This window comes from Pseudopodoces humilis, chromosome 8 (genome assembly GCF_049639895.1).
Source record: "Pseudopodoces humilis isolate 2021_Gansu_Grassland_sample_001 chromosome 8, ASM4963989v1, whole genome shotgun sequence".
Taxonomy (NCBI): Eukaryota; Metazoa; Chordata; class Aves; order Passeriformes; family Paridae; genus Pseudopodoces; species Pseudopodoces humilis.
In genome coordinates, this window is record NC_142207.1 from 35,657,416 (window position 1) to 35,685,381 (window position 27,966).

General features: G+C 50.8%; 1 protein-coding gene across 7 annotated transcripts; it reads right to left on the reverse strand.

The window, feature by feature from the left end:
• Window positions 1–939: 939 nt before the first annotated feature.
• Window positions 940–27,966, reverse strand: MLPH (melanophilin). Of its 7 annotated transcripts, XM_088058992.1 has the most exons (17): window positions 27,438–27,966; window positions 23,279–23,500; window positions 21,982–22,118; window positions 20,496–20,534; window positions 19,789–19,883; window positions 18,960–19,088; window positions 17,177–17,363; window positions 15,784–15,944; window positions 12,074–12,157; window positions 10,089–10,280; window positions 7,630–7,815; window positions 5,594–5,749; window positions 5,394–5,486; window positions 5,130–5,195; window positions 4,925–4,982; window positions 3,269–3,366; window positions 940–2,927 (listed from the first exon to the last, which is right to left on the reverse strand). In XM_088058992.1, exons 1-17 carry the CDS (start codon window positions 27,545–27,547, stop codon window positions 2,901–2,903), a joined length of 2,040 nt encoding a protein of 679 aa, XP_087915118.1. In that variant the 5' UTR covers window positions 27,548–27,966; the 3' UTR covers window positions 940–2,900. The 7 variants fall into 7 exon arrangements, with proteins under 7 accessions (XP_087915118.1, XP_087915120.1, XP_087915119.1 ...); XM_088058994.1 differs by lacking the exon at window positions 18,960–19,088; XM_088058993.1 differs by lacking the exon at window positions 12,074–12,157.

The window sequence follows — 27,966 nt, forward strand, 5'->3', positions numbered from 1 at the left end:
ACACAGGGGGATTGCCACAGATGTGCAGCAAGGGCAAGGAAAGGGCTGAAGAGGGGAGAACCTGCCCCACCTGCCCCACCTTGGGCTCCAGTCAGGGAAATCCAGGCCTCTCTCTACCCCAGGGTTGCTGCTAATATTTAATACAGATTTAAATCAGTCCCTTGTTGCCGTGGCTTGTTATTTCTTGTGGCTTCAGCTGCCAGACTGGGTTCAGGGATCCCATTCAAGTTGGAGCAGTGCATCCAAGAAGGATCAGCCCCTTCTCCCACCCGGCATCACCACTGAGGAGGTCATCACAGCTGTGGCTCTGTGGCCAGCGTCTGCCCAGCCATGTGGCCATCCTGATCTGCCCCCATTTGGCTTCAATGCTGCTGATTCAGCTCCTGCCTGCTCCACCTGGCCAGTTGTAAAGCAAGGAGTGCACAGGATGGCTAAAGGAATGGATGGACATGGAGCTGCTGGAGCAAGTCCAGAAGAGGCCATGAAGATGCTCTGAGGGCTGGGACAGCTGGGAATGTTCACCTGGAGGAGAGAAAGTTCTGAGAAGACCTTAGAGCCCTTCCAATGCCTAAAGGGGCTCCAGGAGAGCTGGAGAGGGACTTTGAGCAAGGGCCTGGAGTGACAGGACAAAAGGGAAGTGGCTTCCTATTGCCAGAGGGCAGGAATAGATGGGATACTGGGAAGGAATTCTTCAGTGTGAGGGTGGTGAGGCCCTGGCACAGGTTACCCAGAATATTGTCCCATGCCTGGAAGTGTTCAAGGCCAGGTTGGACAGAGCTTGGAACAACCTGGGCTAGTGGAAGGTATCCCTGGCCTTGGCAGGAGATGCAAGGAGAGGAGCTTTGAGGTCCCTTCCAACCCCAGCCATTCTGGGATTCCGTGGGAAGAGAAAGGAGCCTTCACTCGAGTGTGCTGAAAAAAAAGACACTGGGAAATGGGTGGGTGGTTCTGGACACAAAATTGGCTTTATTTCATGAATTTAGTGCACATTTATTATAATCTCTACACAGGCAAATGGGTCAGGAAACCAGCAAAGAGTAACATGGGTGGCTACTGAACAACGCCTTGGTCTGCACTGCTGAGGCTCCCCGTGAGGATTCCTTGACAGCCTCAGGCCTGGAAAGACTTGAGTGATGGTGGAAAGACAAGCAAGAGAGTGGGCTGGGGTGAAGGCTGAACCCTGATGCCAGAAGGGTGGGTGCAAACCCTTTGGATGATCTTGGTGGAGCTCCTTTCTTCCAGCCAAGGAGCTGCCATCCCAGCACAGCCACCAGCTGGATCCAGCAAAGCCGCAGTGTCTGGGAGAGTTTCTGCGACAGCAGAGGTTTGCACTTCCCTTTTGAGCTTCAGGCCAGAAGGATTTCATTTTAAATTGAGAAACTGGTTTTGTTTCCAGCTGGGAAGGCCAGACCATGGACCTACAATACTCTCTGGGATGACCACAGGACCAATTCCTAGGCAGTTAGCAGCCTCTACTACTACCAAAGCCAAACAAATGTGTTACTTGCATGACTGCTCATAATTAAAGTGGTTTTAGCTCAGATGCACAGGAATCACCTAAAATGATCCAGCCTGGGTGGCCATGGCAGGGAAACTGTCAGCATTGGTCTGACATCCCTGCTTCAGCTGTAAGTGATCCTCCCCACTTTGCCAACTGGAGAGGGAAGGAAGGAAGGAGGAAAGTGGGGACTGTACAAGGACTGAAGAAAAAAACCTATTCCAAAGTGACCTGCAAGAGAAAGCAGCCCTCTGCCCATCCTGATGCTCTGGTCATGGATATGGGGCCATTACTGATCCACTGGGCTTAGTGCATGTGGAGAGATGAATATTGGAGGAAAACAAATGTCTTGGGGGAGCTGGGGGAGGCTGACACCAGGGGCCCAGGGCTGCTGCAGCCCCTAAAGGTCATCACAGCCTCTGCAAAGGTTGGGATGGTCCTAAGAGGCTCTACAATGCCATCACTAAGGACAGGGGACATGCTCATCCACCAAGTGCATCTTGGCAGGGGCTGACCCCTCTGTGGAGCAGAGGAGCACCTACACTCTGCTTGCTGGAGTTCTGTTTCTTGCTGATACAGCTTCAGATGGAGTGGAGATACCTTTAAGAGCTGGAGAAGCGAACCAATCCCAAACAAGCCCTCCAGCCTTTCCTCCCACTTTTCTTGCCACTGGATCCCTCAGGCCTCGCCTCACTCCCATCCCCAAATGGCCACAGCTGCTTCAGGCACGGTGGCAGAAGCCTCAGAGGGTGTTTGCATGGCTTGGGGCAAAGAGCAGGTGCTCACTGGGAGGGGACCAGCACTGCTCTCATCCTGCTTTGCTGCTCAGGGAAGGGAAGCAAAGCTCCAAAGGACATGGGAGGGGATTGGGACCACCACTGGGATGTGAATCCCAGCACTGGGATGCCTGGGTCCCTCTTCCACCTGGGCTACCCCCAGGGCATTCCACAGTCTCTGTCAGCTCCTGGGCCTGCTCACCAGCAGCCTGGGAGAGAGCAGGGACAGGCACTGACAGCTCTTGCCAAGCGAGGGCTGTGTCCCTGCCCTGGTCCCTGTGCTGAATGCCACAGGGGATGGGGTGGGTCACTCCTGCTCTGAACCTCTCTGGTCCCCTTGGCTGACCCAGTACCAAGGAGCTGCCCCAGTCCAAGGTCTCATTCCAGCATCCTCCCATGAGACCCCCTGGCCATGTGTCTGCACCCCAGTGCTTTGCTCCTCTTCCCATCAGCTGCCAGCAAGGCCTCCTGCCCATGGCCCCTAGCTTCCTTTCTGTCCAGGGATTTGGGGAGAGAGGGGCTCAGGAGAAGGAGGAAAAAGTGTTGCAGGGAAGGCTGTGAGAGGCTTTGCTTTGCTGAGGTCTTGTATCTTCACTGAAATGCGGTAGCAGGAAGGTCCCCTCTCCTCAGGACAGGTGGGTCATCACAGGCTTCTGCAAGGCACAAGGAGAAACCTCATCCCACCACCGTGTCCACGCCACCCTGAGCCCACCCAGCATGCTCCTTGTCCCTTCTTGCTGCCACTGCACGGAGTGAGTCCCTACCCCATCCCATGGACCACGCAGGCAGCGGGAATTCACAGATGTTCATCTTTTCTGGGGTTTGTGATGTCTCAGACCTCAGAGGGCAGTGCCCAGGCGTTCCTGCCCTCACCAGGCAGCATGGTGGGACCAAAGCTGGGAGCTGAGGGCTCCTTCAGCTTGAGGAGAAAGTGGGGAAGGACAGGTCCCAGTGGGAGCCAGGCCTGCAGCCTTCCATGGGGCTGGGTCCGTACCGCAAAGAGCCGCTCCACCCTCCTGTTCTTCCCGTTGGGGTTCCTCTGCGTCAGCGAGCCACGGTACACGGAGTTGCGGTCAAAGGAGTCATCAAAACCTGTAGTGAGGGAAGAGAGATGGGCAGCAGGCCCTCACCCACCTCACCTGAGGTTTCAGCAACCCAGCAAGTCCCTTGGGATTTACTGATTCCCCAGTTGCTGAGGGTTTGGATGCATCCGGGCTCTTCCCTCTCCGGGAGGGTGATGGGAAGCACTTTGAGGGCAGGAACAAGGAGATAGGAGTTGCTGCTACTCAGCTTTCCAGAGCACTGCGTGAGCTGGGTCAGCCTGGCAGGGCCTGTGCTCTGGAGAGCTCCATGGGACAACAAAACCCCAGCCTGGGAGAAGGTCTTGCTGCCCCAGCCTATGAGACTTTCCTGACCTGTTAATTCATCTTCTCTCCTCTGCCAACAACTTCCACCAGCTGCACCTTTCAGGCCCAACTTGCCAAGTTGCTGACCTGCCAGGCAGGCAGGAGACCAAATCACCCCTTGGCCAGCCCAGGCATGGGGGATTAGCTCTGCCTGGTGATGTCTGTCCCTTCTGCACATCCCTCTATCTCCTCACTGACGTGTCCCACAGGCTGCCTTTATCTGCCTGCCCTTCGCAGGAAGGAGAGCAGATGACTCCTCCTCAGGGTGAGGACAAGGGACCTTTCCACCTACCGGCCCCAGCCTGGTGGAAAGCACTGTTAATTGTCTGTGTGAATGGGGGAAATGCTGTTCTACCTCTGCATTAAATGATCTTTCCCCTCTTCCCTGCCTTCATCTCCCATTATCTGGAAGGAGAGCCACTCTTTTGGCCTTTAAGCTTGTGAGGAGAGATAAGGGAGAAATAGAAAAGTAATGTCCTAATGGGTCTCACTGATATTGGCTAGGATGAAACATTTCCAGTGACTGTCCCCCTGCCACACGAGCTGCTGTGCCAAGTTTCAGATCACCACTTGCTCTGAAGCTCTCCTGAGCTGCTGTTTGTCCAGAGCTGGGCCCTGGAGGGCTTCTTGCTCCCCAGCAAAGACTGGTGGCTGAGTCAGGTGTGCAGCAGGGTCAAGATTCACAAGTCATGGAATGGTTGGTGTTGAAAGGAACTTGAAATCCCCCCCTTGTTCCAGCCACCTGCCATGGGCAGGGACACCAGAGCAGCTTGCTCCAAGCCACATCCAGCCTGGCCTGGAACACTTCCAGGGATGGGGATGCCATCCAGGGAAGGATACCTTCCCCAGGATGGCCAAGCAAGGGAGAAATTGCTGTCAGAAGAGAGGATGGGCTTAGGTGAGGCTTTTGAGGGCTAGCAGCCCATGATGACAGGATGAAGGCACACAGGTGTCTCCCTGGACTCTGGGGGGGCTGCAGAGAAGTCCTGGCTCTTGGAGGATCAGCAGAGAGCCTGATCTCTGCTCTCCCATCACTGTTCCAAATCCTGCAAGCTGCTGCCTCCCTCCCCAGTTACCCACCACAGGTTTTCCCTGTGGCTGTCCCACCAGCAGGCTGTGGGCACAGGGAATGGGAATCCGCTGCAGACACTCAGCTGGATGCAGAGAGAGGATCAGCACCCCCCAAAGCCCAGCCCAGCCCCACACAGGTGCCCATCTCCCATGGGCAGGGCTGTGGTCCTTACTGGTGATTTCCAGGGGACTGTTGAACTTCCTCCTGAACCTCTGCAGTCCGGGCATTGCCTGCAAGAGAAGGGGAGCAGCCTGCTGTGGGGAAGGGATGGGAGGGCAGAGGTCCCTCCTGAGGCTTTGATGCAGCCCCCTGGAGGCCCTGGTTATGTCCAGGATTAATGCTGTTTACTCACAGCCTGTGAATAAACACATACTCACTTTAATGTCATCCAAAGACTCCCCAGGGCTGCTGCTGGCAGGACCAGGAGAATGGAGACGGGCAGCCTGTGGACAGAGGAAGGCAGAGGTGTCTCTGGGGGTGCAAGAGGAGGCAGACAGCTCAGCCTGCCACGGCAAAGCACCAGGCAGCAGGGGGAGAGCTGGGAATGGCTCAACCAGCCAGGCAGCCCTGCCCAGCACCCAGAGACAGCAGCTACAGCTCAGGGGAGCACGTAAATCACAGCCCCCACCTTCCATGCTCACCTGCACACTCTTCTTCTTCTTTGCCTTTTCCACAGACTTCACTGTCAGCCCTGCAGCAGACAGAGCTGCAATTCGGGATTCAATATCAGATATCTTTAGAAGGAGGAGAAAAGACATACAGATGGTGGTTGGAGGATCCATCAGTGGCTTTGATCGCCATCACTGGCTGGGCAAAGCCTCTGTCAGAGTCAGGCCCTCACCTCACTCTCTGCCTGTTGCACCTGAGCAGCTGCCAGGGCCACTTTGTCCTCCAGCTCCGACAGCTCTGAGTCAGTAGTGCCGCTGTGCTGAGCCCCTTCCTCAAGCTCCTTCAGGGTCTTCTCAAGCTGGTAGGTCTTTCCAGCAGTCAGGTACACCTGAAATACAACAAAGGGAAAAATTGCATTGAAGAATTAACCTTCCTGGAGTTCTCCTCTCCTGGTGTGATGGCAGCCCCAGACGCAGCAGCTCCTGCCACTCTTTTGACTGCCTTCTTGCCTTGCAGCACAGACAGTACCAGTCAGCTCTGACACGGCTTTTCATCTCATTTTCTCCCTTCCCTGGGCTTTTTGAGAGCAATTACTGACAGTGTGAAGTGGTAAGAGACTCAGTGGGAGCACAGGAAGGACCAAAACTCAGTGACCTGCTCGAGAAGCAGCAGCACTTTGTGCTGTGCGCTCAGAGCGAGAGCAGGTACCTGCAAACCGGCTCAGGCTGCTGTGTCCTGTGAGGGCAGAGCTGGGAAGGAGACAAACTGACTTTCCAAACCTGCTCAGTCTGTTTTACAGGTGTTTGTGTTGCTGGGAGCAGGGTCAGCCTGCATCATCCTCCCTTTGCTGCCTAGAGAAAGAAGAGTAAAAGGATATATCCCAAAAAAGCCCTCTGGTTTTACTGCTGTTTGTCTCCTCCCAGGTTACTAAAGGGACACAGGTCCAAACAAGGCAGTTCAGGACACATTAACACATCAGTAGGCAATCACATCAGATTATCAGATGTGGCCACTGTTCTGCTGACTGATCCCAAAATCTCAATGCTGCTACTGCACTTGCTGCTCCTCCAGCCCTCTCAGCTTTCCCTGGGCTGGGCATTGTGCAGAACCGCCTGGCAGGAGCCCTCTGCATGCACTGAACTGCAGTTCATCCACCCAAATCACAGCACCACACTCCCAGATGTCCCACCCATCCCAGTGCAAGTCCTAAGGCCATGCACCACCCAACCTGAGTCACAGGGATTTGCTGCTGGCCCACCAGACTCTCCCAGTGTCCTCCAAGGTGGGTGGCATGCCTTGGAGAGGAGAACAGAGCAGCCAGCCAGCTGTGACTCAGCCAGGATCCCTGAGGGAGTGGCAGGATGGCACACATCTCCCAGGGCCATTGTCTACCCACCTTTGTTCTGAGCTGACAGCAGCAGCAGCACTAAGGGCAAAGTTCACATCCTCCCCAGCCTTATTCCCTCTCTTGAGAGAGGGTGAACCCCAAAACCTGCATGCATCCAGCCCTCTTCCCCTGGGATGCTGCATTTTGCCAGAAAGCATCCAGGTGCTGCAGCTCCCTGCTTTTACTTATAAGCTTTCCCCAGTGAGAGATTTAGGAGATTTTAGGAGATTTTAGTGAGAGATTTTAGGACACAGAGTGTCCTAAAACCCTGCTCTCCATCACAGGACGTTCCCTACAGCAAAACCCGACCACCCAGGTGGAGATCCAGCTCTTCTTTGAACTGTTTCCTTGGAGCTTGGTATAGGGCACTGTGGATGCAAACCATCTCCACAGGGAATCAATTCCTATGGGTTCAGAGTGGCTAAAAAAGCTGTCAGTGCTCCGGGGTCACACAAACCTTGCAGGGGGATTATGCTCTAGCTGTGAACTTGTCACCCACACGGGCCCATCAGCCCCAGGCACGAGCAGCCTTAGTGAAGAGGTGGGTCATGATGAAACTTGATGAAACACAGTGCTGGGGAGGAGCTGAAGGGAATGGGACACAAGTGTTGCTGGAGCAAGGACTGCTGAAGTCCAGCAAAGTGATGCTACAGCAAGGTGAGGACCACACTTATCACCCAGAGGACCAGGAACCAAGGAAAGGAAAGCCACAAGACAGAGCATCTGCTTTTGCTATTGTTCCATCCTCTAAGACCAGACTTTTTAATCCCTCTGCTGACCATCCTTTCAGTGCTGACCTACCCACTAACATGAAATTTTTGGGGGGGGGGTATTCCTTTGCATTCCCACCCCCCGCTGCCCAAAACTCCGGGGAGCCTTACATTTTCCTCAAGCTCCCGGTACACTTCGGCCACCTCTTTCCCATCTGCCAGGCCTGGAAGCTGCCCCGCAGGGAGGGCACAGCCCTGGCTCTCTCCGTGCAGGGACTCCCACACCGCTTCCTCCGTGGCGTTTATGGCTCTCAGCACTTTGGCCGTGATCTCACTCAGAGCCTGAGCCGACGACCTCTGCGAGAGCCAAAGCGGAGGGAGGGAGGGAGGGAGGGAGGGAGGGGGGGGAAAAAATGTGGGTGTTATTTTAATGTGGTGTATAAAACAACACAAGCCAGGGGTTGAGAGGACCTCCAGGAGCTGTGGAAAGAGGGAGGAGTGGTAATTAACAGGCTTACTCTGCTCCTGAAGGGCTCTCCACCAGACGGATGCGTGGCTACGGCACAGCTTTGATCTCAGCTCGTGCTTTCTGCAGGGCGGCTGGGACAAAAGAAGTCACCTCAAAAGGCTTGGAAAGGAGCTTATGGAGGGATGTTTCGCTCACTGGAAGCACCTGGCCACCTGAGGGCCACTCGGTTAGGCAGCAGTTAAGATCTAATTGCAGCATATTGCTTTACACCTCAGTGGGCCTGAGCAGGGATGCAAACAACTCCTTGAGTTTGTGGCAAAAGAATAAAAACAACCAGACCCCATAAAATGATTGTATTGCCACAGTGCCAGAGCTTGGGGCTAACGTCCCCTTTTCCCACCCCAAGGAGCACTGATGGCAATAATGCCCCTAAGTGCTGCCCTTGGCTTGATGAGGTGCTAAACACATGTAAAAATGAGCCCAAGAAGCTCATCATCTCTCTCCCAGCTGATAATCCCCTAGAAACCAAGGAGATGGGGGTGACATATGTGCTGGTTGTGTTTACAGCTGCATGTATTTCCAGGCAAGCTGTCCAACAGAGAACCAGCTAAATCAGTCCAGATGATATTTTTATCATTTTATGGTGCCTTCATGGTACAGCAGATTTTTTTCACATTTTCCATTAGGTTTGTGTGCTTCCATCACAGTGCTCCCCCGGTTAGAAGATTTCCTCTTGACTGGAGGAACCTCATATCAAAAATCCCCCAGAATCACACAAAATCCAAACCTGGATCTGTTGTAAGTATAAGGAAAGTTGCTGTTAAACATCATCCACGCTGACAGCCTTTAATCAAGGCTGGTCCAACTACTGCAGACATTTCTATCTCAATACTCCTCCCTGCTTCATAGGGGCAAAAGAAAGCAGCAAATCTGGAGGATGCAGTTCTCATTTCATAAGAAACCAGAATCTTACACTGATACCACACAAACAGTCCAGGGTCTGAGCCTCTGTCTGCTGCAGTTCAGCAGCTCACACAGAAACTAAGTCACCTTGGCTCGGTGACTTACCACTTATCTGCACTTAATTAGAAATGGTTGTTAAGACGACACAGATTTTTCAGTCTGTGTGAAGTCTGGCTGCAGCAATCATCTGAAAGCAGCTTTCAGGAAAAAGGAGGCAGTAAAGGATGCTGTGGGTAAGGAGGTGCTGCTGCTCCAGTGGCAATGAGAGCACAGCACATGGGACCCAACCCCACCAGGTTTTGTGTTGTGAGGCTGAGGAACAAATGCACATTAAAACAAGGCTTCATGGCAACATGGAAGTCACCACAACCTTGGATGAATGGAGCTTTGCAGGACAGGAGAGGGAGGGGCAGCGTGGTGCCCGCTTCCTTCCTGTGCCAGCAGTGGATGTGTCGGAGCAAATACACACATCCCCCTTCCAGAGCCAAGGCAGGAGGGAGGGGATGGACAGAGCAGCCATCAGAGACCCAGCAGGGAATGCTGGCCTTTCCATCCATGCTAGTGGATCACCTTGGAGCCTCTGCACAACTGGGGACACGCTGCAGAGGTGCTGTGATCTCCTCTCCCTGACCCCTGTCCCCACAGGTCACCCACCACTGAGTAGGGACAGGAGTCAGCACAGAGCTGGAAAGGCAAGAGATGCTGATCTAGCAGAGTGGAAGTGGGATCAGGGGTTTAGGGACTCAGGAGTTTAGGGACACACTGACAGGCGTGGAAAAGACATTTCAGGCTGTAGCAGGTGCCTGAGAAAGGCTGCTAATACTAAATCATCACCAAGCTCTTCTCCCAGCCCAGGACTCTTCTCCATAGTGACTTCCAGATCCTGGGACAACTCCTCTAAGGTGATGTGGAGGCTGTGTACCTCTCCATGACAGGCAATAGCCTGCAAGAACTCCCAGAGGCTTTAGCTTTGACTCTTGGGTGAGACTGGGAGAGCCTACAAGGAGAAATGTCCCGATCTAACACTCTGGGACTTCCCTATCCCTTGACATTGCTAAAGCAGACTCAGACACAGCCCTGGTGGAGGTGTGGGACAGAAGAAGAGTCACATTGTCATGGTGTAATACCATAAACCACTGAAAGCAGAAGGAATCATGGATGTAGCCTCGAATGATGTGGGTGGCAGGGCACAGATTACCTTTCGAACATCCCTGGCCACGTCATCACCAGAGGAAGTCACCTCTGATTTCTTTGCTCTCTTCTCTTCTTCACACTTCTCCTCATCAGAAGAAACTTCTTTATCACTGATGTTGCTGGCTAACTCCTCCAGCTTCCTCTTCAAGTCCTCCTCCTCGGCATCAGGATCAGTGTGGGACTCTGGGGCTGGGGACTGGAGGAGCAGAAGAAAGGAGAGGTCTGAGAGCCCCTGTGGTGGACAACAGGGCATACCTGGCTCCAGACACACCAAGCAGAGGAGCTCAAGTGACCACAGAGGGACTTTCAAACCACCCCAGGGAGCAGCAGAGCCCAGCAAGCTGTGCTCCAGCTCCTCACTGAGGAACACAAACCCTTGACCTAAAGAACCTCAATTCCTATTTCCCCCACACACAGAACTTCCTTGGTTCTCTTGGTGGAAAATTGCCTTTCCCCCACCCTGAAAAAGGTGGGCATGAGGAATCTGGGACCAAAAATCACCACATTTTCATTAGGAACCATGGCATGGCTGGTGGCTCTGAGGGCAGAGATCACAGTAACCAGAAATAAAAGTCCACCAGGGAGAGGGAAGCAGCCATGGGAACTGCCACTCCCTGAGGTAACTTTTGGAACCTCTGGGTAATCTCATTTGGGATGAGAAACCACACAGCAAATTTCCCTGTAGGACAGAGGGCACATTGCCACCCACCCCTGTTGTTAGGTGCAATTCATGGTAGCTGGAGAAGAATTCTATTAAACTCCCAGGCGCTGGAAGAGATAAGAGATCTCCAGAAGTTCCTGAACTTGCTGACCCCTGCATTAAGATGGGAATACAATTACCTGCGTCATACCTGGTGGGGTTTTGTCTGAGCTGTTTTTAACAGCCTCCAACAGCAGCATCTGCAGCAGGCAATCTTTTCCTCAGGCAACCTATTCCAGGGCCCTGCTATCCTTTCTGCTGGAAAGCTTTGCTTCATAGTTAACCTCAGCCTGTCCCACAGCTGTTTAGACCCACTGCCTGTGCTCTGATTTGCCCTGGATACGGGAATAAAGTGTGGGAACCTGACACTGTGAAAACCTCTTACTCCTTTGGTCAGGATTACTCATGGAAACCCTGAATGGTTAAAATCGTGGCCATCCTCCACTGCAAATTTTAGAAAAAAAATGGAGAAATTGCATTGTTTCATCCATGCCTGGGGGCCTTGCCTGTAATTATCACCATCCATTCTACTGAGCCATCAGCTGCCAGAGTGGTGATGGGTTTGCATGAAGGAAAAGAGTGCATAGTCCACAATTAGAAACCCAAAAATCAATGTTAAGCGGTGTAAGTATTCACAGGTTCTAAACTGTTGCTCAGATTTAACTTAATTTAACTGTTTTCTTCCAAGTTTTATGGCATGGTAAGATGAGGACAGCTCAGAAGAGATACAGAAATGGTTCTTGACTCAGCTCTCACAGTCACAATAACCAGGTGCCTTCCTCATAGGTACAAACTGAGTGTCCCACAATTTGAAATGAGCTGTCACAGCTCTGCAGATACAGACACCACCTAACAAAATTCCTGCAATTAGCACTTGATGAAGTATCAGCCTGAAACTAAATTTTCCTTGTGCAGAGGGGACAAGGAAGGCACTGGTTTGCACAGGGTCTAAAAGGGTTAAATTTCCTGCTGTTTCTGTCCTGCCATGCAATGTTTTCTAAGACACTCCATCACCTGGAACTGGAGAACAGCCTCCAAGGCCAAAACAGAGGAGTGAACTCAAACATCCCAGGTCATTGTGGCACTTAGGGACAGGGTTTAGTGAAGGACTTGGCAGTGGTAGGTGAATGGTTGGACTCAGTGATCTCAGAGGTCTCTTCCAACCTCAATATTTCTATAATTTTGTCCATCCCTACAATGCTGGCTGCTTCAGAGAAGGCTCTCCAGTGGCCAGGAGAAGGGACCAGCACAGCCCACACTCCATCCCTGCAGGATTCCTGCCCAGTTACCTCGTCAGAGCGTGCCAGGATTTTTTCCTCCAAGCGGTTCAGCACGCGTTCGATTGCGGACATGCGAGAGTTGAGCTCATGGATCTACAGGAAAGGGGAGAGAGAGGGAAAAGGAGGAGAGAACAGACCAGCCACCACTGCCAGGACAGTGAGGAAACTGCAACCAGCAGAGGAAAGCAAGCAGCAGGACACTGCCACCGTGGGCAGAGTTAAATGACATTAAAAAAAATAATATTTTTAAAGTAATGTCTTAAAAATGCCAGTAAACTCCACGAGGTGCTTAGGCAGAGCAACCTCAGGTCTGGAAAACTCCAAGCAACGCTGAGCCCCCAGCACAAGACAATTCCCACCAAAGCACCTGGAGCTTTGATGCAGTGAATGTAAAATCCCATCACCAATAAAAGCACCAGCCTGTAATAAAGCCACCCATCTTGTCATCATTCCCATGCTGCCCCAAATTCAAGTCAAGATCCATTTTCACTTCCTACTAACATGTTTTTCAAGCTGTAACCATCCCATCACACGCCTGCCAACACAGTCGTGGAGAGGAAGAGGGAAGTGGGCAAGAATTCCCCATGAAAAAATCCAAGTAGAAAAACCAAACCTGAAAGTTTTCCCCACCACTTTGAATTTTTCTGACTTCTCTGTGCACTGATTTACCCAGATACTTGCCCTTCCCTTCTCTTCTCCCTCACTCTTCTGACTAAAAATGGGGAGTGGAGAGAAGGGCAGAGAAATTAAAGGCAGACAGAGTCCTGAAAAGTCAAAGAGAAGTTGCTTCCTGTGCTCAAGAACCAAGACAAACCTTTGTGGTGAGGGTGGATCTGGATTAGACATCAGGAAGAAATTCTTCCCTTTGAGGGTGCTGAGGCCCTGGCACAGGCTGTCCGGAGAAACTGTGGCTCCTCCATCCCTGGAAGTGTCCAAGGCCAGGCTGGACAGGGCTTGGAGCAGCCTGGGATAGTGGAAGGTGCCTCTGCCCATGGCAGGGGGGTGGAATGAGATATTTTTCAGATCCATTTAAACCAAAACATGTCTATGATCTACAATCACTGAAAACATTAAAGGAAGCTTTTTTTTTTCCCCCTTTAGAAACTGAAGTTTTCTTCCTTTGAATAAAAAAAAACCAACTAAGTCCCTCTCCTTTGATCCAGACAAATAAAACATAAATGATGATAAATATTTCCTGTTTTATGACACTACCAGTGCATCACTGCTGTTCTGAGTGGCTTCTGCCCATTCAAAGGGGAGCAAGCAGCAAAAGCAGTTAGCAAAGCTGGTAACAAAGAGATGTGAGGGGTGGGCTTTGTTTTTGTAACAATTTCCATCCTCTCAGCCTTTGTGCTTGCCAGCATTTGATGAATTAGACCCTCAAAACAGCCAGGGATGATTGCATCTACTTAAGGGAAGATGAACATAAAAACCTGGCACTGTGGAGAGCAGAGCTGTCATTACCACCCCAAACTGAAAGCATCTCCAAGCAGCATTAAACCCACTGGCATGAAGCACTTCAGTCCATTGCTAAGTGGTTTTTCAGTCCTATTTAAGCCTCTGATGGCCCTTCAGCCCCAGAGATGGTGACAAACCAGGAGTCACCACTGCCCTATCTGCATGAGGAAGAGGTTGGGGGAGATCAGAGCCTAAAGCATGGGCTGCTGTTGATATTGATGGATATCTACCAGGATAGGAGCTGAAAAGCTTAATTCTCCTTCCCAGTCAAGGCTGGCTTTAATGCAGGGTGGGCACATGTCCATCAGGGACTGGGTCACCCTGCTCCTCTCTCAGTGTGACAAAGGCTGGCAAACAGTGCTCTGAATTGAAACATTTAAGGGGAATAAACTTAAAGCACAGCCCATAACATAAAGTAGGGGAAACTACTCATTGCTGCTGAAGGAGGGAGGACAGGTTACTCTACACAAGCCTCTAACAGAATATTTATGTAAAGAAGAGGAGCCAGACAGCATCAAAGCTTTGGGAATCCAGAACCCTTGAGGTACAGCAGGATGGCTTCTGGGGAGTAACTTGGTAAATTGGAGCTATTCCTTGTGGCTTAGTCCTGTTCCTACCTGACTTTTAAAGACCTAAAGGCAAAGACCCACACAGTTACTAATTCAGGGCTTCTATTTGTGTCTCATCAAGTTTAAGTGCTTTTTCAAACTGAGTTTTTCTTTTTTTTAAGTTTTGTTCTTGAATCTTCAGCTCCTGGAGTCACAGGACCAGGGAAAAGCCCCTGCTGCAGTTACTGGAGAAGTTTCTTGTGTTTGGGAGCGAACACTGTATCCTCTTCAGAACTAAAGCAAAAGTGGTTTTCAAATAACCATATTTTGACAGACTTGCCCCCTAAGGTAATTTTAGGAGAAGAGAGTTTTCACCTGTGTGGTCAAAGAGCTGAGTTCTCCACCTCTTGAAACCTTCAGATGCCAACGAGGTGTCTGCCAGGACCACACTGCATGTGAAGCCAGGCTTAATATGGGGTTAACACATAAAGCCAGGCTTAATACAGGGTTAAGAAACGTGATTCTACATCCTGCACCAGAGCTGGGTGAGGAGCAGGCTGGGTGGGAGGAAGGCTTCTGTCTGTAAACACATCAGCAGCACAAAGGGCAGGGAGGATGGGGAGTTATTTAAGCTAATGAACAACTCTGCCAGGAGAGCAAATGGGGGTAAAGTGGGAGTTAGAAGATGCCTCGTAACCATTAGGGTGATGAGGCTCCACACCAGCCTTCCTCCAGATGTGAGGGAGCAAACCACAGCCTGACGTGGGAGGTTGCCCAGCTCCTGCAGGAAGTTGTGGGAGGCGTTGGTAGGAATTTGGCCCCATTTCCCCACTGCAAAGCATGGTGCACATTTCATGCCTAACACAGCGTGGCCTCATTAAGGACACCCAGTCCAGGGTTCTCCCATTTACTGCTGGCTGAGGAAGGAATGGCATTTACTAATTAAAAGATATGCCTACAGAAGTAAGTGGCAAAGGGAAGCTTTCTCTACCCAGGCACACAAAGTGTGGTGCCAAGGGATGGTTGTGGTCACAGATCTCACACTGATTACCCAAAGAGAGGTCCAGGACATGCAAAATTACCAGCTATGATACTGGAAACTGATTCTTCCCCTGTACCTGTGGCCAAATACCACCCTGCATTTTGCTGCTCGTGGAATCTGAGGAACCAGATCAGCTTTACCATCCTCACCACCCCCCACCGGCAAAGGCAGCACCAGGAACAGCAGGTCCTTGCCTGAGAATTAAAACACAAGCTCAGACTCTGTTTGACATCTTTTTTTTAAGCTGTTCCCCCCATTACCATCACTCAGGAGAGGTACATGACAGTTCATCCTGACCCAGTCCTACCGAGGCAGGAACACACTGCAAAGGAAGAGAAGGATCTCGGGGCTTATTAAATATCCATCTCCAGACCTCCACCTGGTTCTGGCACATTCAATTTAAGAAAGCCTTTCTGGAAACACAAGAACCCACAAGTAACTCAGATTACTAAGGACAAGCTGGAAAACGAGCTGCAACAAAGGCAGGTTTGTTGTTGTGGTGGCAGCATGGGCAGAGGGAAGCACCAGCCAGTGCCCGGTTTTCTTTTTGCTGTGACAGGAAAAGCTCACCCCGGTTGGCCACTGCTGCTTCTCTTCTCCTCTGAACCACCCTGCACCTCAGAAGCACCAAGAAGGACACGGGCCCAGTGTCAGCAGGGGCTGTTTGATACCTGGTTTGAGGAGTGGCTGATGTTCTCCTGGGAGGAGGCTCTGCTGCGGCGTTTCACGTGGTGGGCTGGGTAGGTCAGGAGCTGGGCTCCCTTCACATCCTCGTCGGAGGTGTCCATATCTGCCGAGTACCGAGCCCGGGGCGGCTCCTTCCGGGGGATGCCTTTGGGCAGAGAAAGGTCCAAGGCATTCACACCCCTGAGCTCCTTCCCAGACACTGGTCCCATCCTTAAGGCAGGCAAATAATGAGGCATTTCCCTGGATCAGACTTCCTACCCTTTGGCAGAAGGTGCTTCTGCAGGGCAGGCCAAGTTTAAGGATGGACCAGGCTGCAGCTCCACACGCTGTTCCCACACAGCACCAAGCACAGCAGGGTCCCACACAGGGCACCAGGAGCACCGTCCTTGCTGTTATGCCCTGAACAACCAGGCCTCTCACAAAAAAAGGCTACAGCATTCCCAATTTTGTGGGAGCCCAGGTTTGGATGCTGCCCTCTGTGCACTGCTCGGGTGCTGGAAGATGTTTAGGCTCAGGCTAGAGAGGTACCAGCCTAGGATGGAGCATTTTCCAAGAGTGGAAAATCTCCTGTGTAAAGGAGAATTTCAAATGAGACAAAGACAATGAGAGAAAACTGAACTAACATGCCAGGGGACCTTGCTGCTGTGATGCTCCAGCATGACCTGGAATGGAAATTTAAACAGCCATGTTAAGGTCTACCCAGTATTCCCAAATGTCCTGAAGATACAGCCAGGCCACTGGAGACACAGGAGGACATATTCTACATTTGCATATGCACGAGCCCATATCCAACCCTCCTGGCTCTGCCATCACTGCAGGCAAAGCAGAGGTTGTAAAAGGCAAATTCTGCCTCTTAGGGGGTATTTATAGACTCACAAATTCACAGATCATTTAGCCCACCCGTGCACCCTGCCCAGCTACAAGGATCCCACTTAGCAATCTCCAATTCCTGCCTCCAGGTCTAGTCCAAGCCCCCTAAAAACTCAAAGCTTTCTGCAGCCACAACATCCTTTACTGAGGAGATGAACTCCTCTGCCTGCAGCAGGAAACACATCCCATTGTTTCTAGCAGTGTTCATTTGATTATATCTAGTTTCTACCCTGGAAATCAGCAGGTATGAAAGGGATGGACACCTTAGGAACAACCCCTTTGGCTTTGCTGGGAACAAGATTGGCCCTTTTACAACCAAGTAACATCAGCAAGATTCTCCCCTAATAAAAATCCCTTTTGCAGACGGATAAATTGTGTTGACCCACAAGCCGCTTAGTGGCTTTGAGGTTGTTCAGAATAAAACCCAAAGATGTTTTCCCTTTGGTCCAACACTTGCAGCCACTTGTCCCGAGAGGATACAAGAGGAACCTGGGCAAGGACACCTACCAGGCTTTGGGTTTCTTTCCAGGCTCCTCCTCCCTGCATTGACAGTGAGCCGAACTTCTGTGCTGAAGTGCTGCTCTGGAGCGCTCACCCCTGGCTCCTGCAGGACGTGGTGGAACACCAGGTCTGCATCCGTGATCCTGGACTCCTGGGAGCCATCTTCAGCTGAGTTGGGGAAATCTGGGAAGGACTGAGAGTTGAGGATGCTGCTGAGCAGCTGCCCATGGAGATTTCACTTGTGTGACCCCACCTGTAGTGCTGCCTCCAGCTCAGGGACCCCCAAAGTAAGAACAAAGTGGAGCTGTGGCTACCCCTGGATGCCTGGAAGCGTCCAAGGCCAGGTTGGGCAGGGCTTGGAGCAACCTGGGATAGTGAAAGGAGTTGCAATGAGATTATTTCTACCCTCCAACCCAACTTGTTCTATGATTCTACAACTCCTTGTCTTTCCTGACCTTCACTAAGAGCTTCTCTCTTAATTCTTCAATATGTGCATGGATTGAAATTTTATAGTGCCAATTGTATTTATATAAAATATAAAAGTTCCTAAATAATCCCATTTAAAGATTTTGCCTGGCTGCTGAACCCTGAACAATACTTCCCGTCACTGCCAGGGGGCACTGGTAGTTTTTACAAGCAGATCCTTTTACAGAGATCCTTGAACCAGGCTGCAAAATCCTCTGATCTTTTAAAACACCATCCCCTTCTACTTATTCAAACAGCCACCACCTCAAATAATCTGTAATCCATAAATCCAGTTTGACAGAGGCCAGCCCTCACACTGAATTCTGCTGCAAAAAGAGGGGAAAAAGACAAACAAAAAGAGGGATCTAATTATTTCCCCCGCAAATTCTAATAATTTTGTGTGGAATTGTGCAGATTTATTTTTTTCAGTTGCTGTTACAGATCTCAGCACATCCTATTTCTACCCAAGGATAGAGTTTAATCAGAGCATTATTAAAAAGCAGGAGCTGTTTAATACTTTAAAAGTGCAATTTCACCAGGAAAGCCAAACAAGAGCAGCCCAAAAAGCTTGACCTGAAGCCTCTCAGGCTGGAAGACCTTCTGCCACAGCCATCTGTGCTCCTCCCCAGAGCTGGAAGGTGGGGTTGGTCAGCCCCTGGCCCTTGGTGGGACCACAAGGCACAGCTCACCGCTCTGCCTGGATCTCTCTGTGTCTTGCTCCTGGCCAGAAGCTCTGGATACTAAGGCACATCTAGTCTCCTGTTTAGAAGTAACCAGCATTCCTGCAGTTTTTGTCCTCGCAGTGTTCATCCCTCTGAGTGGCCCTCACTCACACTGTCTCTGTGGGATTCATCTCAACCTCACAAATGTCATGTGCCTCATGGAGCTGTGGCCAGCTGCACCCCAGTGCCACCACACAGCAAACCCAGCCCCCAAACTGGATGGGAACATGGGAGAAGAACCTGATTTCATTTAATCCCTTGAGCACCAAACCCTCTGGAATCCAGGGTGTGTCCCATAGCCTTGGGACAACACAAGAAAATGATTGTCTGCTGAGAGCAAGGAAATCTGCAGGGACACAGCCAGAGAACCTCTTGCTGTCTCAGCACTCATCCTCACTTGGATCAGATGTCTTGCTCCTGACTTGGCCTGAGGCAAAGGACTTTAGCTGGAAGAAGAGATTGCAAGCAGTGATGGGGATCAGGGACTGGCACTACTGCCTCCCAACACCAGCTGAAGGAGGTTCTGAGGCTGAAGGAGCAGTAGTAGCAAGTAAGGAGAAGGAGGAAGAAAGGAAAGGAACCCCTCAGGAGTCTCCCAGTACCTGGAAAGCATCCGGGCTGCTGGCTGCTGGAGAGAGCTGCACAGACTGGCGGCGAGACTGAGCAGAGTAATCCGAGTCCAGTTCGAAATCAAAGGGATGCACAGACAGCAGCCGCTTTGTCTTGCACATCTTTAGCATTGAAAGTGCAAGAAAGGAAAATTCAGTGTAAGACACAGTTGACCTTGAGGAAAGGGGGAGGGAGGATTTTTCTCTCCTTAGTTTGTCTGTGTTTGCTCAGCTTTCTGCAGAGAAAATTTGGACCTGATACTGTCTTGCTTGAAGAGAGCCAGGTACAGCATGCGCTTGGGCTAAAAGCAAGGAAAAGTGGGTTCCTGATTTCCACAGCCTCTGGCTCAGGACTGCTGCCATAAGCAGAGTGAGTATCTCTCTCCTGGTTTATAAAGGCACTCCAGGAAAGCTGAGCCAGGTTACAGCTCAGAGAGAGATCCAAGTGATGCTTTTGAGCCCTGAAACATGTCCCCATCCTCAGAGGAAGGGTGTTTCAGGCACATCCTTCTGAATATTTGTGAGGTCATTAGTAAAAAACCCCAAAGCAGGTGGGTTCTCATTATACAGCTGGGACTTTTATGTTAATTGGTGATGTCCATGGTGTTAGGAGTGTGTCTTTTTTCCAGAGCACAAGTATTTAATGATGTTACTGACATGGTTGTTTCTACACAAACTGGGAGAGAAGCTTATCTCAGAGAAGAAAAACAGAGGGAAAGGTCCAGCTTTGAAACTGGCACAGAAAGCCACCACCACTGCCACTACCATCACCCAAGGCAGGCCAGGGACACGGAGTGAAGCAGCTCCAGAAGCAAAGACTTACTCTGCTGTAGCACTCTGCTTCAGCTCCACGAAGGACATTGTCTTCCTCATCGCTGTCATCCCCGGCGTCACAGCCGGCGAGCAGCTGGCACTCTCCTGGAGGGGACACAGGCAGCAGGTAAGTCCCACACCCTGCTGGTCACACCAGTGTACCTGCAGGCGAGGCCATGCTGCTAATATGGGGTGAAAAGGCCCAGATTAGAAGTACCTCCCCGATTTTTTTTTTTTCTGCAGACACCCGCTTTTAGTACTTGATCTTGAAAAGGCTTGGCTGGCCTCTCATTGCTTCCCCTGCCAGATGTGCACCATCACAGATGTGGAAGTGAAGGGGCACCTTGCACCACGGAGAGCACCCTGAGATCCACCTGGGTGACTCCAGTGCTTGAAGGCTTGGGATTCTGATTCCTGATTCCCATCAGCCAGCTCTTCTATTTATCAATGACCCATTGCTTTGAGATAATGAGAGCTTGTAAACTTCAAGTTTGGCATTGAACTAAAAGTCCTGTTGTATCCAAATCTGCCCCTGGAGACCCCAGATGTACCCCAGTTCAGTCCATCTCCACTGCGGTGTAGGAATGTTTTCACTCATCGGACCACTCCAAATCTCTCCAGAAGTACCCACAGCTGGGGGGTTGAGAAGACAAAAAAGACTTTGGAAACCTTGCTTGAACTGCAAGCCCCCTGCTGCAATCCCCTTTTTTTACTTACTGTTAATGTCTGGCAGGCTATAAACTCTGTCATGAAGACCTAAACAAAGAGAAAAATTGTGGTAATAAAGAATAATCATATTTTCTTCCTGTTCCTTGAGCAGAGAGCAATGGCTCTCTGCCATGGCTAACTGGAATTCTCATTCTCTAGCCATCACAAGAAACAATGGTTAAAAAGGCTCTTTAGAGAGAGCAAAACAGGCTCTTGGAGATGGGACTTGACTTTTAAAAATCAAAGAGCTGCTTGTCACTGCTTCCCCAGGCTGATGCAACATGCCTGGGAGCTGCAGGGGAAGGCACAGCCAACTGCAGATGGCCAGAGATACATCCCAGGAGGAGATTCTTGCTTGCTCGAGGGTCCAGCCAATTCACTAGTGTTAATGAAGTAATAAACAACAAAATCATTTCCCTTTGAAAAAGGCATCAGAATCTTAATTTAAAGCAGCCTAAGGCACTGTTACCCTCACACTTGGTTGGGTTTTTGTGTGCTCTGATGCATTTTGGGTCCAAACAATGCATGGATTGTCTCTCAGTCCATTATTTTTTTTTCGCCTGCTATTTCTGCCATGAGTGGCCTGGCTGAAAGAGTGGCTGGAGCAGTTGAAGCAGGTCATGTCAATGGTATGTGTGCAAAATTTCCTGTGGCTCCTCAAGATGGGAATAAACTCCACGCTGTCTTCCAAAGGAAATAGGCCAAGAAGTAGGAGCTCTATGAATGACAACTAGGAGCTCGTTAGTAAATAACATTGTATTAACATCATCATATATTTATGCACTCTTGGACCAAAAATCAGAAATATGGAAGGTTCATGAAGCTCTGAAGGAAATAGTTATGGTTACAGGTAGCTCACTAATTTTGTCATAGTTTTTTTTATGCCAGGGATAATCAGTTTGGTTATAAAAATCATCAGGTCTTGGAGAAAAAAAAATGAGGGCTGGCTTTATGCTGCAGATTAAGCTAGGGTCAATTCCACGAGCTCTGTGATGAAAAGACCAAAAACAAAGACGAAAAAAAAAAAGAGCTGCAAATTTCCGTACTTACAAAGTGCAAGACGTGAGACTTTTAAAATTAAACATGAGGTATTAGGGAACTTTTTTTCATTGAAAGGGTGGTCAAGGAAGTTGTGGAACCACAACCCTTGGAAGTGTTCAAAAAACACATGGATCTGGCACCCAGGGATGTGGTTTGGTGGTGGTCTTGGCAGTACTGGGCTGGACTGGATGATCTAGAGGTGTTTTCCAGCTGTTATGATCTTACATTCTCCAATCTGTGGTAAAAACTTAAGACTTAACAGTAGAAAAGAACATCAAGAACATCTTTGTGTCTGAATGAGCAACCCTGAGCCTCTGCTTCCTCCCCGAGATGTTCTGAGCAGTCCCGGTACCCCACAACACTCAGAGCAGCATCGACCCTGCTGCTCCTCCCTCGGTGCACCCCAAGGCAGTGCAGCACAGATTCCCCACGTGCAGCAGTGGCCATTCCTCACCCAGAAACGCAGAGTTGAGCCCCTGGCCTGGCTGCAGCCTGCCATAGAGGGACTGCAGCACTTTGGCACTTCCAAACCTCTTGAAGCGGGACCGCACGTGCTCGTAGTACCACTCCAGGGAGCCGATCTTCACGATCCTGCCCAAAGAGAGGAGGTACACCCAGGTGAGCCACTCCAGCCAAGCTCGTGGTGAGCAGACCCTCACCCAAAAAACTGTGTCTTAACAAAAACACAGCATGCTTTCATCTAAAAAGATGCTGAGTTTGGGCAAGTCTTGTTGAGCCTCATCCCCAAGGCTCACATTGTCCCTCAGCCTCCCTCAAGCGCAGACCAGGGAGGAGTGGTGTTCCCAGGGGCTGATATGGGGACTGGAATTCTTTAACATATGTGTTGGTGACATGGAAAATGGGATTGAGTGTTCCCTCAGTTCACTGACACACCAAGCTGTCACATGCTGGAGGGAAGGAATAACACCCAGAGGGACCTTGACAGCCTTGAGAGGTGGAGCTGTGAGAAACTCTTGTGGTTCAACAAGGCCAAGCACAAGGTCCTGCCCCTGGGTTGAAGCAATCCTAAGCAAATAGACAGTCTGGGTGGAGAATGGATTTGGAACAGCTCTGAGGAGGACTTGAGGGTGCTGGAGGGTGAGAATGTTGACAAGAGCCAGAAATGTGCACTGGCACCCAGAAACTTCCTGGTGCCCTGGGCTGATCCCACAGTGTGAGCAGCAGGGGAGTGGGGGATTCTGTCCTTCTGCCCCACTCAGGTGATACCCCACCTGCAGAGCTGCCTCCAGCCCTGGGGCCCCCAAAAAAATAAGATGTGGAGCTGCTGGAATGAGACCAGAGGAGGCCAGAAGGCTGCTCTGGGGACTGCAGCCCCTCTGCTCTGGAGGCAGGTTGGGAGAGCTAGAGGTGTTCTCCTGGAGAAGAGAAAGATCTAGGGAGACCTCAGAGCCCTTCCCATGCCTAAAGAGACTCCAGGAGAGCTGTAGAGGGCCTGGAGACAAGGGCTTGGAGTGACAGGACCAGGGGGAATGGCTTCCCACTGCCATTAGTGAGAACAGGATTAGACAGGCTATAGGGAAGGAATTCTTCCCTGTGAAGGTGGGGAGGCCCTGGCCCAAGCCCCTAGCCAAGGGCAGCTGTGGCTGTCTCATCCCTGGAAGTGTTCAAGGCAAGGTTAGACAGGGCTTGGAGCCACCTGGGCGAGTGGAAGGGCAGGGGGGGGTAGAACGAGATGGACTTTAAGGTGCCTTCCAGCCCAAACCATCCTGTGATTCCCGGAGGAGCGGTACCTGGAGAGGCGGCAGGGATCGCAGACCCAGCCCTGCTCCTTCTTGTTGTAGCGGCTGCAGTTCTTGCAGGTGTAGAAGTGGCAGTCCAGGCACTGGCGTTTGCTGTTCAGCAGGAACTTGAAGGGCTGCAGGCAGTGCACGCAGTGAGTGTCATTGAGGTGGGACTGACTCGTCAGGAACTCTCTCTTGCTGCTCTCCTGGTCGATCTTGCATTTCAGCTCCCTGTAGAAAACACCCCCAAAAGCAGAAATTTGAGTTTGTTATCGTCTCACTGCAAGCTCTCACGTGGCAAAGCCCATCACGCCACAATCATTTCAGGAACGATTTTCCAGGGAGCATTGCAAGTCTGCAGCTTGTGGAAACAGCTGTAGGGGAAATCTAATAAATAACATATCACGAGTTAAATAAGCTGACAACAAAGTGGGCTCTAGATTCAGGATGGGCAACTCGAATTTAATATTAGATTTAATTTAATATTAGAATCACAGAATATTCTGAGTTGGACAGGACCCACAAGAATAATTAAAAAAAAAAAAAAAGTGATTGTGCCAAAACCTGTCCTGTTTGTTTCACAGGGTGTTGATCATTAACATCAGGAACCTCAGGAGAGTGGCTCTTCTCAAGCCCTGTGGCTGTATCCCAACCTGACACAATCTTCAAGCCTGGAGTCCTGCAGGGAATTCAAATCTTTCTGGAGTTCTTAGTTTTAAAAAAAAAAGGGGGGGTGGGGAGGAGGACCAGGAGAAGAGAGAAGAAAAGAAATCTGGGATTAAAAAGGATTAAGAGGGGTTTTAATATGATCTTCCAGTGCTAAAAAATCAGCAGAAAATTTTATTATGTGCAACAAGGTTCTGGCTGTTCAGATGATGCAGCAAGAGGAGATGCTTGTGACAATCCCATGACAGGGAAGCGCTTTCCAAGAGCACCTTCACCTGGCACTGCATCCCTGCAGGCTTCCTTCACTATCAAGACCTGGCTGCCAGAGCAGGTTCCCATGGGAAACAGTATCTGCATGAGGCTGAGGGACAGCTGAGATATCTGCCAAGCTGGTGGGGGCCCCCTGCACTGCCCAAAAGCTCTCTGTGTGCTGCCCGTGCCACACACCACCTCAGGTATGTTTGCCTTTGGGGCCATGGCCAAGAGGAAAATGTTTGATTTGTAGGGAAGGTCCTAGAAAGTTGTCTTCTCTCTAGACAGGGTTAGGAAGCTGTTTTTTTCCAGAGCAGGAGTCAGGTTAAAACCCTCAAGCAGTCATGTCTAGGGGCTGCTTCAGGATCACAAAGTGGAGCACGAGGCACTGGTGATGCTCCCAGAGCTGGGCTGACGCCGGGGTGACCACAACAGGAGCTGGGGTGACCACAGCAGGAGCCTGGCCGGCCCTGGGAGGAGTGGTGTGACTGGCAGTGGGAAGGGCAGGAATGTCAACCAAGCTAATCTCTGTTTAACCTAATCAGTTTGCACATTAGGGCTCAGCTCTTGATTTTTTTTCTGAGGAAGAATTTTCTGGCCAGTTGGCTGCCAGCACACCGCAAGACACATTTTTTGGTGCCACTCCTCTGTTTGTGGTCATGCAGGAGTGACGCCAACTTGCATTTACATCTGGGAGATGTGAAAACCAGTACACAGACAGAAAACTGGGCACCTGGTTTGTATAATCACCATCCTAGCAGTGATTGGGATAAACTGCTGCAAATGTCCCAGCAGTAAATTTAAGTGACTTCTGAAAAGAAACACTCAAATAAAAAACCCTTGGGTTGGACTCAGTACTCCTTTTCCACTCCTGTGCTAAGGCTGTTGCCAGCAGGATCCAATCTTTTTTACTGGAACTGCTTTTTCTGGTTCCCAGAGACCGGTTGGATCCCTTCACCTCTCCTCCCTCACCCACCAGACCTGCTAAAGGAAGGAAGAGTCTCAACCAAACCAGTTTAAAACCCGCAGGAGCCGCATGCCTCTTGTCTCCCCTTGCTGGCAGGAGCACCAGCCTTGCTCTTTTCATGGTAGAATAAATAAATCTGTGGTGTTGGGATGTCAGCTGCAGCAGGGTTGGACCTCCAGGAGAGATGCAGGGAGCCATCTGCCAAAAATGGGGTTGTGGGCATGGAGGTTTCAGGAAAGAATCAGGGAGAGACCCCTCAAAATAGCCATTATTTAATTTTTTGGGCAAAGCATTGCCCTCACATGCCTGTGTAGTTTGTGGCCAGCTGAAGCTTTTGTCCCTTGTTGGTGAATAGCTTCTGCCAAAAACTAAATAAAGAGAAGCAGCAAAAAGGGAAGAAAAAGACCAAGCTGGGGAGGGGGTGGATGGGACATTTCTTCAAGGCTGGCAGGTTGAGACAAGCCCCGGTGAATAGAAAAGTAAATGAATAGAAAAGTAAACTAATAGAAAAGTAAATGGGACTGGTCAGAGCACAGAGTGAATGGCTGCAGGGTCTCCCATAATGTCACATCATGTCCCAGCTTGTTACAGGCAGAAAATTATTGTGTAGCTCCATGTCCAGCACTCAGGAACGTGGCATACTTTCCCAAACTGGTGGTCTGGTCTGTTTCAGAAATTATTCAGAATGTATAGAGATTTCTGTAGTTCCGAATGCTTAATGCCAGGCCTCTGCAGGGCACGGCTAAGGAAGAAAATAAAAACAAGAAACCGGGGGAAATGATCCTTAGGAGGAGAGACAGCAGCTGGGTAGGAGCATCCCAAGACCTTCCCCCATCCTGCATCTCCCAGAGCATGGCACTCAATTTGGAAGCTTCCTGGGCATCAGAGAGGACACAGATAATCCAGTCTGGCGCCAAGGTCGAGTAAGGAAGGAATTCACCTCGCCCAATTCTTTGCTGCAGGACACAGCAATGTAGGTCTCCACCTCCTCCCTCCAGGCTGAGCTCAGATGCATCACAAGGGAGACATGCACTCTTTGCAGGGTGATAATTCTTTTAAATACTCCTGTCTGATCTCCTTCCTGCTCTTCAGAGCTACCAGCAGAGGAAGGCAGTAGATGATGATACTGAATTATCTCTGCCTCCCACGCAGGCTAGCTTTTCTAAGGCAAAAAAAAATTAATCAGGGGGGTGAAAAATGTACAACTGAGAGTTTCTTGTAGCCAATGGTGTAAATGGAGAGGGTGGCATGTTTGAAAGATTTTGGGGGATGCAGATATCCCAAACCAAGGATGGCTATCACTCCTCACCCCTCCTTTTGCATCTGACAGAGGAACTAATGAGCTCCTGGTCTCCAGGCATTGTCATGGAACCAACACTAGCGCTGGCCCACAAAATTCAGAGCTAGGAGGGTCTGGGGGCTCAGTGGGAGTGCAGCACTGCCCAGACCCAGTCTGAGAGCATGGACCACTCCTCTGGAATAATGAGAACTTGGCCAGACCCTGAAGAGGGTCACAGCAGCTTCTTGAAGTATGTTAAGACATTATTAAGTTCAGCGTCTGATGTAGTTCATGAACAAAACCTGAACCCTCTGTGATTTCTCATGCTCAAAATTTAATCTGAAATGACAGAACATTTTTTAAACAGCACTTCTGTCCAACACCCTGTTTACAAGGACTTAGAAGTTCATAGAATTTGCTGCTCCAGTGATTTTCAATCTTTTCTGGATCTGTGGACCCCTAAAACCTTCCCAGGACAGCGCAGCCCCTTGTATTGTGTATTTAAGGCTAATAAAATAGGTTTGCTAATAGTAGAAGATTTACTACTCCTCTCAGTTATTTTTTTCAGGATTCTTCAGGGATCTGAGGGCTCCCAGGACCCACTGAACAACTCCTGACCTAAACACACGAGACCCATCACATGAAGTAAAAAACAAGGGAGCCAAATCCCATCCTCTGCTGCCGGGTGAAGTCTCCCCTTGAGAGCCCCACCAGCCTCAAGCCTCACAGAGGCATTTCCTGGTATTTGTCCCCATGAAGCGCGGCGGTGTCACCGATCCGCATCGCTGCCGATGGCACGGCGCCAGTTCGCACCTTTGCTGCCCGAGTGCGTCACCTTGCTCTGATAACGTAATCTATTAACCGGGTTTGACTTTCACAGCCCGGTCTCCTGCCGTCCCTACTCGCCCACAGCCTCAGCAGGTTGTTTCATGCTCACAGCCCACGGGGACCTGAGGTTCTGGCTGGCTCGCCCCCAACTCAGGGACCGGAGAGCAGATACTCACTCCAGCCGTTCCTCCTCTTTTTTCCGCAGATCAAAGTCCCGTTGAACGACTTCCCAAACATGCTTGGCTTCTTCATCGGTGAGCTTGGAGAGGTCCAGCTTCCTGCCCATCTCGTCGTGGCGAGAGCCGAAGCCGATCCCGTTAGTCGCTACCCCGAGCGCTCTGTGTCCCGTACCCTGGGATGCTGCTGACGAAGGGGGAAGAGCCCAGCCCCACCTCCGCGGCTGCCCATATAACCGGGCAGGGGCAGAGCTGCGGGCAGGCCAGCCGGCTCCTGGCAGCACCGCAGCCGCTCTGCCGGGCGAGCCTGCCCGCGGAGCCGGCCGCCGAGCAGGGCTGGCACGCTGCCTATCGGCTGCGGGGACTCCTCGCCAGCCGGGAGGGCGGCCCTGCCTTCCCCCGGGGTCCTGCCCGCAGCTGCAGCCGCTGCAGACCTCGCCCGCCCGGCTGGGGCTACGGGAGATGTTTACTCTCCGCCTGCTCGATGCGGGGTGTGCGAATGAAAGGGAGCCTTCAAACGCCTCCCCGG

What these genes read in the sequence shown, in the direction of transcription:
- MLPH (XM_088058992.1), bottom strand. Translation starts at nt 27,547, where the DNA reads ATGGGCAGGAAGCTGGACCTCTCCAAGCTCACCGATGAAGAAGCCAAG. An exon ending in GGAAAGAAACCCAAAGCCTG is followed by an intron (nt 15,945 to 17,176) that starts GTAGGTGTCCTT and finishes CTCTGCCCAAAG; the next exon opens with GCATCCCCCGGAAGGAGCCG. An exon ending in TCAGCCACTCCTCAAACCAG is followed by an intron (nt 12,158 to 15,783) that starts GTATCAAACAGC and finishes CCTTTCCTGTAG; the next exon opens with ATCCATGAGCTCAACTCTCG.